The sequence below is a fragment of the Sturnira hondurensis genome, unplaced genomic scaffold (genome assembly GCF_014824575.4).
Source record: "Sturnira hondurensis isolate 20B ecotype Veracruz unplaced genomic scaffold, ASM1482457v3 Scaffold0013994, whole genome shotgun sequence".
NCBI lineage: Eukaryota > Metazoa > Chordata > Mammalia > Chiroptera > Phyllostomidae > Sturnira > Sturnira hondurensis.
The window spans coordinates 1,466,324-1,481,868 of NW_028086625.1; the positions used below are offsets into that span (position 1 = coordinate 1,466,324).

Here is a 15,545-nt window from a genome sequence, read left to right on the forward strand (position 1 = left end):
TGGGGTCTTATTAGAACTCCTTGAAGATTTGAGGACAGGGTAGAGAAGGCTCATGGCTAAGAAAGCAGAAATAGAACTGAACTTTTGAAAGACAGGGCTTTCTGTGGCCAGTAGTGGGGCATTGCACAGGGCTACTCAGAGCATGACTCAGGCTTCGCTACTGTTAGAGGGGCCTAAAATGGTGAGATGACTTGAACAGTGTCCAGCAGGTCAGGGATGGAGCTTCCCTTCACCTAGTCTCCTCTCTCCCTTTGTGTCCCCCCAAAAGACACACTGACAAGTCCCAGTCAGAGGTACTAGTTGGTTGAGGAGTTTATTTAGAGGAGGATAATTAATCATATTTGTTCTTCCTTTGGGAGGGAGTCTTCAAACAATACCGAAGGGCAAGGGAAAAGGTGGGGGTCTGGAGGGGAGGGGGAAGGGCCACAGCCAGACAAAATGGCAACACACGGTCACAGGCACTACCGACATCACAGACACAGCAAAAGGTGTAGGAGAGGGGCTCCAGACCGAGCCTCCAACCACCCTGGTACAGGTGGGATGTGGAGGGAGGGAGGAGGCAGGAGAAGAGGGGAGAGGGGTAGGCTGGCCCCAGAGGCCCATTGGCTCTGTTTTCGGATTACCTAGCAGTCCTGTAGTGGGGGTGGGCAAGGGCACGTGTGGTTGCTTCTCTCTGGATCCCACCCCTTACCCTCCAAGCCATACCTCTCCGGTCTCTACAGGCCCCCTCAGTCCCTTGTCTTGGCCAGGGACATTCTCCCCACCACTAACAAAACCCATCCAACAATCCTTAGCCACTGTCAAACCTGCCCACTTTAAAACATATTCTTTTCACTGCTCCATTGCGGAGTAGTTGGGCAGGCTGTCCCCTCTGAAACCACCAGGCATGTCCCACTCTAAGCCCCGCCCCACCTAGAATCTTGACCACGCCCTCACTCCAACAGCAGCCCATTACTGAATCACCCTTCCTGCCTGTCCTCTTTAGAATCAAACTCAGTCTCCCAACTGTTCCAAGCCACACCACTCCCATAAACTCTGGTCCCAATCCAAGACCTGCCCACTCTGGAGCTTCACCTACTGCCTGGTTCAAGCCCCACCCCTCTAGAACTCTCAGCGTTTTTCCAAACCCTGTCCCCAGATCCCCAAGTCACATCCCTTCCATATAACCAAGTCCTACTACAAGCCTTGATCACTTTGAGGCCCACCCGCTGCCTCACTCAAAGCTCTGATCTTTCTAGAATCTCATCCTTAGCCTCCTTCCAAGCTCTCCTCCAGAATGCTCTAGGACACCCCTCTCCTTTACATTACACTTCCAGTATGTCTGGAACCAAACTCCCTGCTTACTAGTCCCCTCCACCAGAGCTCCTCTCCAAGACCACCTTGGGTCCCAACCTCTCCAATCTCTGCCTTTCTCCCCCCTCCCACACCACTTAGGGTTGAATTTTCTGTAATGGTCCTTTTTCAAACATTGCTGAAAAAATCAAGGCCAGAGTTGGGAGGAAGGAAGGGAGAGAGGGGAGAGAGTCTGAAGTCAAGCTTACCCTCCCCACATAGCCAAGGTCTGTCTCCTCCCTGTCCCTCTTTCAGAGTCCTCCCCAACTTCAGGGTACAGGGCCAGGGAACAGAGAGGGGCCAAGGGATGCAGGGAAAGGGCTAGGGGTAAGAGAGGGGCCCACTAAAGATGGAGCCCCTAATGCATGAGTGGAGTGGAGTGGGGGAGGACAGGATGGATATATATATATATATATATATATATATATATATATATATATATATATATAATGATAGACAGTTAAGGGTCTCCTGGCTTGAGAGGTGGAGACCTGGGGTATAGAGGTGAGAAGGGGGGGCAGGCCTTCTCCTGAGCTCTTGCCCACCCATGGGGTCCTCCTGGGTTCCACTGACCTGTGGAGACAAAAGACAAAGAAAGGAGAGGGGGGTCCAGACATAGGTGCTGCCGTCAGGGAGGGGCTGGGTTGCCATGCCTTCACCCTGGCTTTACCCTCTGCCTGACATGCCTTTTCTTCCTTTTCCCTTCACTCAGATTCCTGGAGTCAGTTCATCCCATTTGCCCCAACTGGGAAGATACATTTCTTCCCCATTAGGCTAGGCACCAAAGAAATTATAGTCCTCACTCCCCTAACCCAGAAAGTCTGTTAACAGGAACTGTTCTAGTCATTGGTTATAAACTATATGGAGACAAATGAAGATCTTCATCTGTGTGGAGCTTACACTGTAGCAGGAGAGACAGACTTAAGGTGATTATAAGTGAAATGGAAAACCAAAAAGTAGACCAGGGTGAGGGGATTAGGAGTGCCAGTAGGGAAGGAAGGTTGCTGTAGTAAGTAGGGTAGTCAGAGAAGACTACACAGAAGAACTGGGGTTGGGGTGTGGGGTGTGGGGATAGGGTAAGAGCATTCCTAGCAGAGGGGAGAGCCAGTGCAAAAGCCCTGGGCTGGGACCAGGTTCTGTGTTTTTGAGGAACAGCAAGGAAGTCAGTGCGGCATGAGGGGAATGAGCAAGGGAGAGTGGTGGGAGGTGATATCAGAGAGAAGGCAATGGGGTCACATAGGACTAGGTTGTGAGGACTTTAGCTTTGTCTCTGGATGAGGTGTAAGTCATGGGAAGATTCTGAGCAAAGAATAAAAAGTCTCATGTTGTTTCTATTATTTATTTCCTCAATAAATGTTTCTTAACATTGGTTTGCTCTAAGTGATGTGTGTACAGAATAAATAAGTCATGGTCACATCCCCTAGTCTAGTGGGAGAGGCAGTCAATAAACATATAAACTGATAATTACAAACTGTGATAAAGAAAAGCACAGGGTACTGTGAGAGCGGTAAGAAAGGGGGACTTGTAAGGACCTGGCCAGGTGAGGTTATCAGTGGGTGTGGTTGTGAAACTCCAGGAGGAAAGCAAGCATTAAGGGAAGGCACGAAAGTTGGATTGTGCCTGGCACATCGAGGTGGCCAGTGTGGCTGGAAGAGTGTATGTGTGTAAGTGTAAGAGTGTATGAGTGTATGTGTGTTTGGCAGGGAGGCAGTGGTAGGAAGTGAGAGGTCAGAGAGATGAGGGGAGGTGTTAGATTGTGTAGAGCCCTGTGAAGCCTTGGCTTTCAATCTGAGTGAGATGGGAACTCTGGCAGAACTCTGAGCACAGGAGGAAGGTTGCCTGACTTAAGATTTAATGGTGTCCCTCCCAATGCTGTGAACAGAACAGAATGGGAATGGGGGTAGAAACCTGTTAAGATGTTTGGAGGAGATGACAGTGAGAAGTGGGAAGGTTATAAATATATTTTGGAGGTGGGAACAACAGGAATTTTTGATGAGTTAGATGTGGGATGTGTAATAAACTCCTCCCTGCCTTTTCCATTCTGGCCAAGTGCAAGAAGCTACCTCCACCCACCTGTTGCCACCTCCTTGATTTTCCCTTCTCACGCTATCCCCTACTCTCTTCTTCCCATTTCCCTCCATCATATGCGAAGGAAATCTCACTTCTTAGGTCGGGCAAGAAGGCCAGCAAGCCTTTCCAACGTCCCCGCCCCATCCCTTTTTGCCTTCTTTGAAATTCCACACCACCTCCTCAGCTTCGAGAGTTGGGGGAGAGGTGGCAGATATAACGCCTCCTCCCAAACATGCGAGCTTGTCGGATCTTTATGATCCAAGCCAGTTTACCCTCACCATCTATTTGCATTACCATGACGCATTACCTTATCAATCACTTCTAAGACTACTGCTTCACCCTCCGGTACTCCCACGCTCTGCTGATTCTCCACTACGCAATCCCTCTGCTATTTTCTCCTTTCATTGGTTGCTTTGCCAGCTTCTCTGTTCCGTTCCTTCCCTCTGAGCCCCACTTCATCTCTCCCATTGGCTTCTCATTCTGCCCATCTTCAAGAACAATTCTTTTGCACGGTTCTTGCAAAAGAACCAGCCCAGCGCACGATGCCTCTGTATTGGCTCCTTCAAACTCCCACTCTCATTTGTCCAGGTCAGCATCTCACGTGCCATTTACTACGGACTCTTATTGGTTCACTAACCCGCCCACCTTCTTTCAGGTACCCTCCTTGGCCGCGCCGTCCGCTCGTCACTCACCAGACTACATCTGATTGGAGAAGGAGGTGGGCGCACCCTGAGGGCCATAGCCTTGCTGCCCGTAGTCGCCCTGAGGCCCATAGCCACCGCCACCGCCGCCGGCTGGCTGCCCGTAGTCGGGCTGGTAGCCGCCCTGGGGCCCGTAGGAGTCCTGGGGACCGTACCCACCAGGGCCTTGCCCATAGCCCGACTCGCCGTAGGCATCCCCGGGCGCTGGTTGCTTCTCAGGGGCGCCAGGAGGTGCACGTAGGAATGGGGCGGCCCAGCCTGTCTCCTTGAACACGAACCACAGGTTGCCGACCCAGAGCACCAGGTTCAGGAAGCCGAACACCTGAGGGGAGATAAAGCCAAGCTGTCATTCCCCCACCCATTGCCTCTGCCGCCCCGGGAAACGTCGAGGCATCGTGCGCTGGGCTCGGATTTGCCGGCTCCAGAAGGGTGGTAGTTTCTGAAATCCAGACGCCTGAGTCCCAGCGCGTTAACATTAATGTGCAGAAAAATCACCTTGCTGGGGAAGGCGTGGGGTGCGTTAGAGTTCAGATTCTTGGGTTGTTGAAGAGTAGTATTAGGTACATTTGTTTATATGTTTATGCATTTATATGTTACATATACACATTTATACATGTATAAAATATAGTAAATGTAAATTTGTGATGTGAAATAGTAAGCATACACTTTGATTAAATATGTAAACATCACTAATAGATGTGTAATACACGTATGTGTGTATAACTACAAATGTATAAAGTATATAAATATTGGGTTAGCCAAAATGTTTTTTTCATACAATGGCTCTAATAGTGCTTAGTTGTCTTTCACTTCATTAGAAACAATTTTGTTAGATTGTACTGTGGCAGCTGTCATATCACCATGTATTTAAAAGACACATACAATTGGTGAATTTTTGTGTAGTTGTAGCCATTTTAATACTGAAAATGGAAGAAAGTAACATTTTTAGCTTATTAAGCTTTATTATTCCCAAGAAAGGTAAAAACGCAACTGGAACACACAAAAGATTCATGCAGTGTGTGTAGAAGGTGCTATGACCGATTGAACATGTCAAAAATGGTTTGTGTGTGAGACAACCAGTCGATATACTATTTTGCTGTGTATAACATGTGCCCCCATTTTGGTGCACATCATACATGGGATTATACCCATGGCATGTAATAATCACACCCATGTATAATGCTCATCCTTATTTCTCCCTGAAAAAATTTGGCAGAACACTGCACATTATACATGGCAAAATACGGTCTCTCATACATCAATGTTTCTCTCCCTCTCTGTTTTCCTCCCTTCCCCTCTCTCTAAAAATAAATAAAATCTTTTTAAAAAGTGGTTTGTGAAATTTCTTGGTACTATCGGCATTTTGGCCAAATAATTCTTTGCTGTGGACCTGTCTTATGCATTGGAAGATGTTTAGCAGCACCCCTGGCCTCTACTCACTAGAAGCCAATAGCAGGAGATAGCCGACATGCTCAAAATGTCCAAATCAATAAACTTATTGGTGAAAATGAAAAAGTGTCTTATGGAAAAAAGTAAATGGACTTTTTGGCCAACCCAGTATATACTTTTATATTAAATACATGTTTTACAATACAAAATATGTTTTATATATATATATATATAATGTATACAATATAATGCAATTTTGGGACAGGAAGTAATATCTCCACTTTATAGTTGAAGATTTTAGGCCCACATGAAGTTGCCTAAGGTCTCAGATCCAGCAAATGGCAGAGTTGGAATCTCAACATCTGTAACACTTGTATTTGACTCGCCATATGCCAGGCCCCTTTCTAAGCACTCTGTATTATTAGCACACTAAATATTCGACTTTGGAACAGGACCTATATTTAGTTTGCAACTTACATGCTGGAACTGAGGCCTGAGAAGCTAACTACTTTCAGGTCACAAAACTTAAGTAGCAGAGCTGGGATTTGACCTCACACAGACTCTGGCCAGTAGGGGGCGTCCAGTTGGGAAGTATTTCAAGTGACTCATTTTGCGTGTAAGGAAGGAAACAGGATCCAGAGGGTACTGAGTAGCTGGAGAGTTTGACTAGGCTGGGGCTGGGATCCAGATCTCCAAAATCTAATTGGACAGAAGATGTCATGTTCCCCTTTTGGACACAGTTTGTGGTGTCACAGTAGTTACAATTGCTATCTAATCCTTCTAGGCTTTGTTGTTGGTATGCCTTCTCTGGGGAGCCCTCTTGGATACCCTCTGAATTTTTTCATTCTCTCTCTCCACCACTCCCCACATTGTAAGTGACCCATCTCCCCTCCCTAGCCAGCCTGGCCAGTTTCCCAGGGCTCACCACGGAGGTATTGAGGCCAGAGGTCACAGGGTCTCTTATCTCCTTGCATGTATTCTCCTTCTGGAGGCAGCTAGGAATCTCCTTGATAATGGTTTCTGGGTCTGTGGCCATCTTCACATCCGACAGCCCCTTGGCCCATGCCGATGAGCTAACCAGCCACATGAAAGCAAACACTGCCGTGGCCAGGAAGTCCTAGGACGGGCAGGAGAGAGGAAAATGGCACTGAGTGGTCTGCTTCCTGCTCGGCTGTGGGGCATCCTTAGGTTACAGGATTTCTTGGTAAGGGGGTCCCCCAGAAGAGGTTTGTCTCTCTCCCCTGCCTTTTCCCTAACACTCACTTGGAGATGGTCCTCCTGGCTTGGGCTTGTGCATGACACAGAGGATGTGGGTATGGGGAAATTCTGAGGGATGGCTGTCAAATCTGTGTCTTTCCACTTTCATCTGAATGTGGGAATATGTGTCATTTTGTGCCTGGGATGAGGGGATATGAGTACAGCTGTGTGGGAATCAGTGTGTCTGTAAGGCATGACAAGCATGACTGTCACAGTGAACCTCTGTGTGCTCCTTTCTTTAACTGAGACTGTGTGGTTGTGTGAGAGGTGGCAGGTTTCCTGGTGTAGGCCTGTCTGGGATTCTGTGTGGGTTACGAGTGTGTCTCTGTCACTCTGTAATTTAGTGTTCCTGATATTCATAGCAGCAGCAGCAGCAGCAGTAACATGGGGTGGCAGCTGCCTGCAGGTGGGCCAGTCTGGGATTTGGTGTGACGTATGAACATGGCTGTCTCCTTGAGGCTCTGTGTCCCACGGGGCCCTTGCATATAAGTGGATGTGGGGGCTCACCAGCATTGGCCCTTTGTTGTTTTCTCGGTACTTGTTCTGCAGAAAGATGTAGGTGGCCAGAGCCCCCATGGAGTAGAGGAAGGCAAAGACTGCCACGGTGACAAAGAATTCCGCTGATGAGGAGTAGTCTCCCAGTAGGAAGACTTTGGAAGTGCCCCCTCTACAGTCGGGTGCATCAAAGTACACTTGGTGCAGCCTGCAGAGAGAGGTGAGTAGGTGTGGCCCAGACTTTAAGAACCCCCTCCCCTTCCCCCTCCCTTCTGCCCAGTCATGAGTCCCCCAGATTGACAAGGTCCCGAGAAGAGGAGGAAATAACCATCCACAGAGCACCTATTGTGTACCAGTCACATTTCATTGATTGCTCATAGCATGCTGTGAAAGAAGTTTTATTCATCCCTCACTCTAACACAGGTACCTTGGCCATTTGGTTATTTGTACAACATACCAGGTACCTTCCCACCCCAGGATCTTTCACTGGAATGCTCTTCTAGATATCTTTATGTCTTGCTCCCTTCATCTCCTTCAAGCTTTGCTCAACTGTCCCCTTTTCAGTGAGGCCTTCCCTGATCTTGCTATTTAAAATTAAATTCAACTATTCCCTGGCTCAGTTGGTTAGAGCATTGTCCAGATACACCAAGGTTTTGAGTTCTTTCTGTCTCCCTTTCTCTCTTTCTCTCTCATCAATAAGGATTTCTTAAAAATTCAACAGTTCCCTCCAAGCACTCCTTAGCCCCCTTCCTTGAGCCATTTTTTCACTGTAGCAGTGATTCCTCATTTGACATACCATTTTCCCTTGATTTTTGCTGTAATTACGAGAAGGCAGGCCTTTGCCCTTTATTTTGTTCACTGCTGTGTCTCTAAGGCCTGAAACAGTGTTGCCATATAGTAGGTGCCCAATAAATGTTTATTAAATAAAATGTACAGACGCAGAAACAGAGGCTCGGTGAAGTGCATTAGCTTGCTTAAAGTCATACAGATGGTGAAAGAATGGTAGAATTTTGGATTTGAACCCTGTGATTCCCCCTACATCATACTGACTCTTCTCATTCTACTTTAGTTCCCCAAGAAAAAGAAGTGTATGCATAGCAGAGGAGAGCCCAGAAATTATAAAATAAGAAGAGACAGACCGACAGGAGGATAGAAGGGATCCTGGAACAGGACGTGTGTATTTGAGGGGAGGAGGGTCTGATTGTGTTGGCACAAGACTAAGGCCTTCCTTGCGGTATTATGGAGGAGGGAGTCATAGGGGAAAATGTGTGTGGGGAGGACTGGGGTGGGGTCCTAGAACTCACCTCAGACTGGGGCACAGGATCCTGAGATTGAGCAAATGGTGCCAGTGCCCTTGTGTAGCCAAGGTCCCAAAGCTTATACTTCTCGATCCCCTACTATTTTGCATAAATGCCTCATTTAATTCCCCTGTAATTCTCTAAAGCAGGTATTATTATGCCCATTTTACAGATGAACAGAGTCTCAGCAAAGTTAAGTTACTTGCTCCAGGTTGTGCAGCTGTTAAATGTTGGAGCTAGGAGTTGAATCTGGGTTTGAGCTGCAGGGTTTCTAGTGTGCTGGATTGCGAGGGGAGTATCCACGGGGGACTGAAAGGCCCTTGTGGGGGGGTCTTGGGACAGTGGTAAGTTGGTCAGAGGGATCCTTGGCACAGGCTTTTTTGTGGGAGACTTGTGGGTAAAAGATAGATCCTCAGGACCGGAGGTCCTAGGCATGGGAAGTGTGTGTGGGGTGCCAATATGTTTTTGTGGTCTTCTGATTCTCATAGTGCCTGCTCTCAGCATTATCCCGTGCTGCCAATCTCCCTCCCCATATACTCTCTTCCCTGGCTTCTGTGAACTGGTGGATCCTTGGTTGCTCTCCTGCCTCTCAGGCCACACCTGCCCGGCACCTCCTTTTCTTCCAACCATTGCTCAGAGCCTTTGCTGGGCTTTCCTCTCTTCACTCTGCCCTCTCACCCTGGGTGATCTCCTGAGCCTCCATTTACCCTTAGTGCTAACCCGCCTCAAATTTCCAACTCAGTTAATGACCTCTTTCCTGAGTCCCTTGCACTTACTTATTTTCCTTATGTTAACAAACACTATGGAGTGATTATTGTGTGCCTGGCACTGTGCTAAATACTTGACAAGTATAATTTCTTTCTATTCATCATAACCCTGTACTACTCCATTTTATAGTAATGAGACCTAGAATTGAGGGTAAATTGAGACCTAGAGCAGTTATGCGATTTGTCCAAGTAGTGGAGGAGCCTCAGAAGCCGCTATTGAAATTGTGTTTGTGGGTCTCTGCCTCCCGACCAGCAAGGAAGTAAATATCTCCTTGAGGGCAGGAACCTTGCCTGCCTCTGCTCACTCCCATGTACCTAGCACCGAGCACTGAGTATGAGCTCAGTAAATATCAGAATTGTTTAGTTGGGTTTAGTAATTCCCTATAGCTACAGAGCACCCCCTCATTATTCTCTACCATAAAACTCTGCATGAGGATCCTTTCCTTGAATTTCTTCTGATGTGTAATTCTCCTCTTTGTTAATTAATTATTATAATGTTGGTTCCGTGAGGGTAGGGAGCTTGGTCTGTTTTGTTCACTAGCACTTTGAGCAGTACAACAGATTCTCAACAAAAAAATAGTGTGCATGGAACGAATGAATGGGAATTAAATAATGATATTGGCTAACATTCGTTGAGAACCTACTGTGTTAAGGCTATATATACTTTTACTTTTGAACTTTGTTTATTGCCGGTCTCCCGCCCTCCCCTTCACTAGAACATAGCTGGAGGGCAAGAGCCTATGCTTGTCCTTTTTTTTTTAAGTGAAAGTTTATTAGTGAAGCAGTAGGAAAGAGAGAAGACTACTCCACAGGTAGAGAAGCCTATGCTTGCCTTGCTCACTACATGTCCTAGATATCCAGAGTAGTGCCAGGCACAAAGTAGGTGCTCAGTGCATGTGCAGTGACCTGAATTGGTGTGGTCTCCTGGAGTAGGGGCTGGACAGGAGCCACTGGGGAGGAGGTGTTGTCTGGCCCCACCCCACCTCTTCCTCTCCCAGGTCTGTCAGGGTACCAAGGGTGGGCTAGGGTGAGGGCACACCTGAAGGGGTACTCGAATTCAACCTCGATGTTGAGGAGACTGTGGGTCTTGTTGGCACAATCCACGCTCAGCTGAAGCTCCCCACTGTAACTGCCGCATGTGGCAAAGGCGAAGATGGCAAAGACCTTGGGCAGCAGGAATGGGCATGGTGGTGAGCCCACGTGCATGTGGGGTGGGGGTGCCCTCCTCTGGACAGATCAGGGCCCAGCACAGGCAGCAGCAGATGGACCGGTCCCCCACCCCACCCCCTAATCAGGGCTCATCCTGCCCAAGGACAAGCTGATTACAGGGGTGTGGCTATCTTTTCCTGTCTTTCTCCTAGTGCTTCTGTCTGTACCTCGCAATGCTCTGACTCCCTTTCTCTCTCTCTTCTGTCTCAGTCTCTATTTCTATGTCTCTGTATTTCCATCTGTCTCTTTTTCTCTGTGTCTCTATTTTTCTTGGAATCTCTCTGTTTCTTGATGTGCCTTTGTCTTTCTCAGATGTCTTTTGGCCTTCTATATCTCTGTTTCTCTGCCTCTGCCTCTCTAGTATCTCTGTCTCTTTCTCTCTTTTTTCCCCTCTTGCTGTGTGAATGTATGTCTCTGTATGTCTGTTTCTCAGTCTGTCTGTCTTTATCTTCCTGCTGTCTCTCACTTGGTCTCTGTATGGTGCTCTCTCTGTCTCCCTCATACTGCCCTTTCTCTGTGTATCAGTCTCTTTTTCTCCTTTCTCTTGGTGCCTCTTTTTCTGTCTCTTTCTCTCCCCATCCCTTTTTCATTTTCTGCCTCTCTTCTTGTGTTTATCTCTCTTTGCATCTTTGTCGTCTGTGCATCTGTGTCTGACTACCTTTTCTTTGTCTCTTTCTGTTTGTCTTCTCTCTGTCATATCTCTGTATTTCTTTTTTTCCTCAATATTTCCATCTCTATCTTCATCATTCACTGTCTCACATTCTCTCTCTCTTTTTCACTGTCTCGGGTTTTCTCTTGGCTTTGCATCTCTCCCACAGCAACCGGCTGCAAGCTCCACCTCCCCTTCCTCTCTCTCACCTCGGGAGAAGAGGTAGGACGTCACAATCTTCCACTTCACAACGGGGGTACCCTTGGCCTTACGTGACGTCACTTCACAGCCCATCCATTCTCTAGCTCCAACCAAGCCCCTGGGACTTCACCCTGGAGTATAATCCCACCATCCCCTTCTACCCCCGCTCCACTCATCCATTGCTTGCTTCTCACCCCAACTCCACCCCTGCTCTTCCGGATCCCACTACCTACCTTCCTCTCTCCCCATGGCCCAGGCCACACTCACCCATTGCAGCACCTTCAAAAAGCCGAGGGGCTCCTTGACCACCCGGAACTGACCCCCAGCCACCAGCTGAGGAGAGAAACGGTGGGGAGGGGATGGGGTTTTTGAGGATGGAGAGGGAGGTGAGGGAGGCCATCAGATGATGACCCCTGGGAATAGGGCATGTGACCTCCAGGAAGGAGTGAGGACATTCTTTTGGAGAGGGGTGACACTTCAGGCAAGTGTGGGTACAGCTTCCCTGAGAGAAGACCCTGGGAGTTCAGAACTGGTGGGGAGATCTGGAGAGATGGTGAGGTAGCTGGCAGAGAGGGTCAGGGGTGAGGAAGATGGGGTTAAGTCAGGATGGGTTAGAGAATGAGAGAGGGTCTGAGATGGTAAAGGTGAGTCAGATGGAGAAAGGAATCCAGTAGAATGAGTGAGGAAGGAGTCGTGGTTCATTAAGATGGGGGGAAGGGTCTGCAGCGGTAAAGGTGAGTCATATGGTGGTGATGGAGGGTGGTCTGAGGTGATGAGGATAGGAAGGGGTTGGTACTTGTTAGGGAAGGGTGAGGTTCTAATGCGTTGAAGAAGAGTGAAATGGCAGAGGGTCTAGGCTGATTAAAGTGGGGAAGGCTGGGACCTGGCTTTACTGGATATGTGCTGGGGGAGGGGAGACTAGGGGTTTTGGAGTGGCAAAACCAGATCGACCCCCTTGGTCTGCTCTGGGGGAAGGAGTGGTTCTCTACCAGGGTACCGTCTCTGTTTGGGAGGGGCAGCTGTCAGCCCTCCTCCCATCCCCCGCCCTCACACCTTCTGTTGCTCTATTTCCTGGCTCATCCACAGCACCCCTATCTTCCTTCCACTCTCCCCTTTCTCTCCCTTGTCTGTACCCTAGCCCCAAGACTCCCTCTTCCTCCCTTCCCGGAGGCTTGTAAAAGAACCGGGCTTGTGGCAGCCCCCGCTGCGGCAGTGAGGACAGCCCTCGCTGCGGCAAAGGGCGCACTCCTTCTTCACCTCCCTCTTCCTCCCCTCCTCTGCCGCAGACCCCCAGCCCAGCATCGGTGGCCGGATGTCCATGGCCCAGGACCCTGGTCACCACCTCTGTGTCAGCGGATCAGCTGCGCCCCGAGCCGGGAGGCCCTGCCGCCTCGGGCTCTGTCCGCGGTGCTGGATCGCGTACCTGATTCACCACGTCCATGTCGGCCAGCAGCAGCATCAGCAATGCGGGGGGCGGGAGGAGCCTGCTTGCAAGGGCGAGTGCAGCGGCGGAGGGAGGGGTGTGATCGTCAGAACAGCGGAGACAGCCGCAGCTCCTCCCTTTGCGCCCCCACCTCATTGGCCACTCGCGCCTGCGCACCGCGGTTGTACCTAAGTCACTGGCGGCCATTCCAGCCCCGAAACTGGAACCCTGAGAACGTTCAAGGAAGATCTATCTCTCTGAAAACACAGGTGGAAGTCTGGGGTGAAGAGGACCGTTCAGTTCAGTTCTACAGTATGACATTTTGCCAGGCCCTTTACTGAGTTTGTTGAATGTATCCACTCATTTAAACTCATTTAACCTTTACAAACAGCCCTATGTGGTAAGGACTGTTAGCTCCATTTTTACAGGTGAGGAAAATAAGCCCCAGAGAGGTTAAGTGACTTGCATAAGGTCTCCCAGCTAGTAATTGGCAGTGACCCAAATCCCTGCAATTTAAACATAGTTCAAGGTCTTGAGGGTTTCTTCTCATCTGTATTTTAAGCACATCTTAAAGTCCCTCCCACTTCCAACCATCTTCCCTATTTCTCTTTTCTCTTAGGTCAAATTCTTGCCTACTTTAACTCTACACTTTACACCATGTTTATTCCTCAGCCCACTCCTAATTGGACTCTGCCTCCTGTATGCCACTGAAACTAGGCCTACCAAAGTCAGTGGTGATTGCTGTGCAAAAAATACAGTGCACAAATACAGCTGGAATTTGAGATGCTCAAACTCACTCATACTAAAAGAAATGTCTATAAAAACTTCTAAAATACTGTTTCTCATCTTTGAGGATGGTGAATATGAAAATGTTTGTGAATGCTCAATATTGGCCAGTTGCCCAGAAACAGACATTCTCATAAATTGCCTGTGGGAGTTAAATTGGTATAACCTCTATAGAGGGCAATTTGGGAAAATCTAGCAAACTTACAAACCCATTTAGTGTTTGGCTCACCATTTATACTTACAGAAATTTATTTTACAGATGGATTTGTACATGTGCTAAAAGATGTATGTGTTAAGATGATACACTGCAGCATTGTTTATAATAAGAAAGAGTGGACACTCCCTAAGTGCTCGTTACTGGTGACCTGTTTCAATAAACTCTGATACAGCTATAAAAATGGAGTATGCACTTGTCATTAATAGTATGGAAATATGGAATGATCACCAAGATATTTAGTTAAGACATGCAAGATGCCAAACTGTGAGGATGGGGTACAAAGAGAAGGGAGGATTATATCATAATTATAGAGACAGCAACATCTTAAATTGTGGCTGTTTGGTGTCAAGCACTGTTTTGAGAGTTTCACTCATATCACTCATTAAATCCTCACGGCAACCCTATGAGAAAGATATTACTACTATCTTCATTTTACAGATGAAGAAACTAAGATGTAGAGAGGTGAAAGAATTTTCCAAGGTCACACAGTTGGTAACTGATGAAACTAAGATTTGAGCCCAGGAAGTCTGGCTCCAGCATCTGTTACTCTTAGCCACTTACTTATGGGTACAGAACATGTTATGCATGCATAAAAGCTATCTGGTAACACTGGTTGCCTCCAGAAGGGAGGGAAACTTTTCATTGTATACCCCTTTGTACCTTTTGAATTGTGAATCACCTGAATGTATACCTATTTTTAAAAACACACGCTCAAATTCATACAAATACATAATGGATACTTCTCAGTTGTATTATTGGGAGACGAGCATAGGTCTTGACATTCAATGGCTTGAATTTAAATGTCACCTCTCATATTTATTCTGTATGACTTTGGACATGTAAGATGGTTTAAAACAGTACCTATAAGGTTGTTGCACTGATTACACAAGATAATCACTGTAATGCATTTAGCATAGGGCCAAAGAAATGGTTCATTTTACCTCCTACGCATCTCTGGAATTCACTCACTCCTCACCATCTCCTCTGCCACCTCCCCTGGCTAAGGCGACCATTGTTCCTGCTAATTTTAGCATCTCCAGTCTCTTTCCCTTCCCTTCTGTTTCAGCACAGCAAACAGAGGATCTATTTAAAATACAAAGTTAACTATGTCACTATCTTTCTCAAATCCTTCCCATGGCTCCCCACTGTTTTCAGGAAAAGTCCCAGGGTTTGGGGCCTGGCATGGAAAGGCTCTGCATCATCTGGCCTCCGATAGCCTCTACCACCTCATCCTGTAACAATCTTCTTTCACTTTGGACATCCTGACCATGACTTACTGTTCCCACAATACACCAGCGCAACCACTCTAAGCCCTTGTTTCAAGTGCAACTCTGTATTCTGAGTCCCGGTCTCCAGTTCTGACTTTCCTCAAATTTCAGTACTGGCTCAATGGACAAAAATTATACAAATGAGAAACCCCTGCTCTGAGAACTGGGGGGAGATCCTAGGTCACACCCTTCCCAGTGGTAGCCCCATTCCATGCCACACTCAGCACTGCCTTCAGTTCCTTTGAGAGGGGCTGACTACCACTTCGGACAAGTCATGTTACATGTCTAAGCCAGCTCAGTTTGCTCTGAGGGAAACTCAGAACAGTGCCTGGCACAAAGTAAACACTGGTAAATAGTCACTGAATGAATGAGATCCCAAATGTTGGGCAGTGACTAAAGGTAGGGCAAGAAGCAGAAAAAGAAGGCCTGAGATCTCTGTGGGAAGAGAGTGGGTTACTCTCTGCTGGTCTCAAAAAAGCTAAA

At 47.7% G+C, this 15,545-nt stretch overlaps 1 protein-coding gene across 1 annotated transcript; it reads right to left on the reverse strand.

Annotated features, from left to right (window-relative positions):
- Positions 1-287: 287 nt before the first annotated feature.
- SYP (synaptophysin) lies at positions 288-12,875 on the reverse strand. Its single transcript, XM_037062480.1, has 7 exons — positions 12,792-12,875; positions 11,636-11,701; positions 10,349-10,473; positions 7,257-7,452; positions 6,418-6,609; positions 4,095-4,425; positions 288-1,905 (listed from the first exon to the last, which is right to left on the reverse strand). Exons 1-6 carry the CDS (start codon positions 12,825-12,827, stop codon positions 4,099-4,101), a joined length of 942 nt encoding a protein of 313 aa, XP_036918375.1. The 5' UTR covers positions 12,828-12,875; the 3' UTR covers positions 288-1,905; positions 4,095-4,098.
- Positions 12,876-15,545: the final 2,670 nt, after the last annotated feature.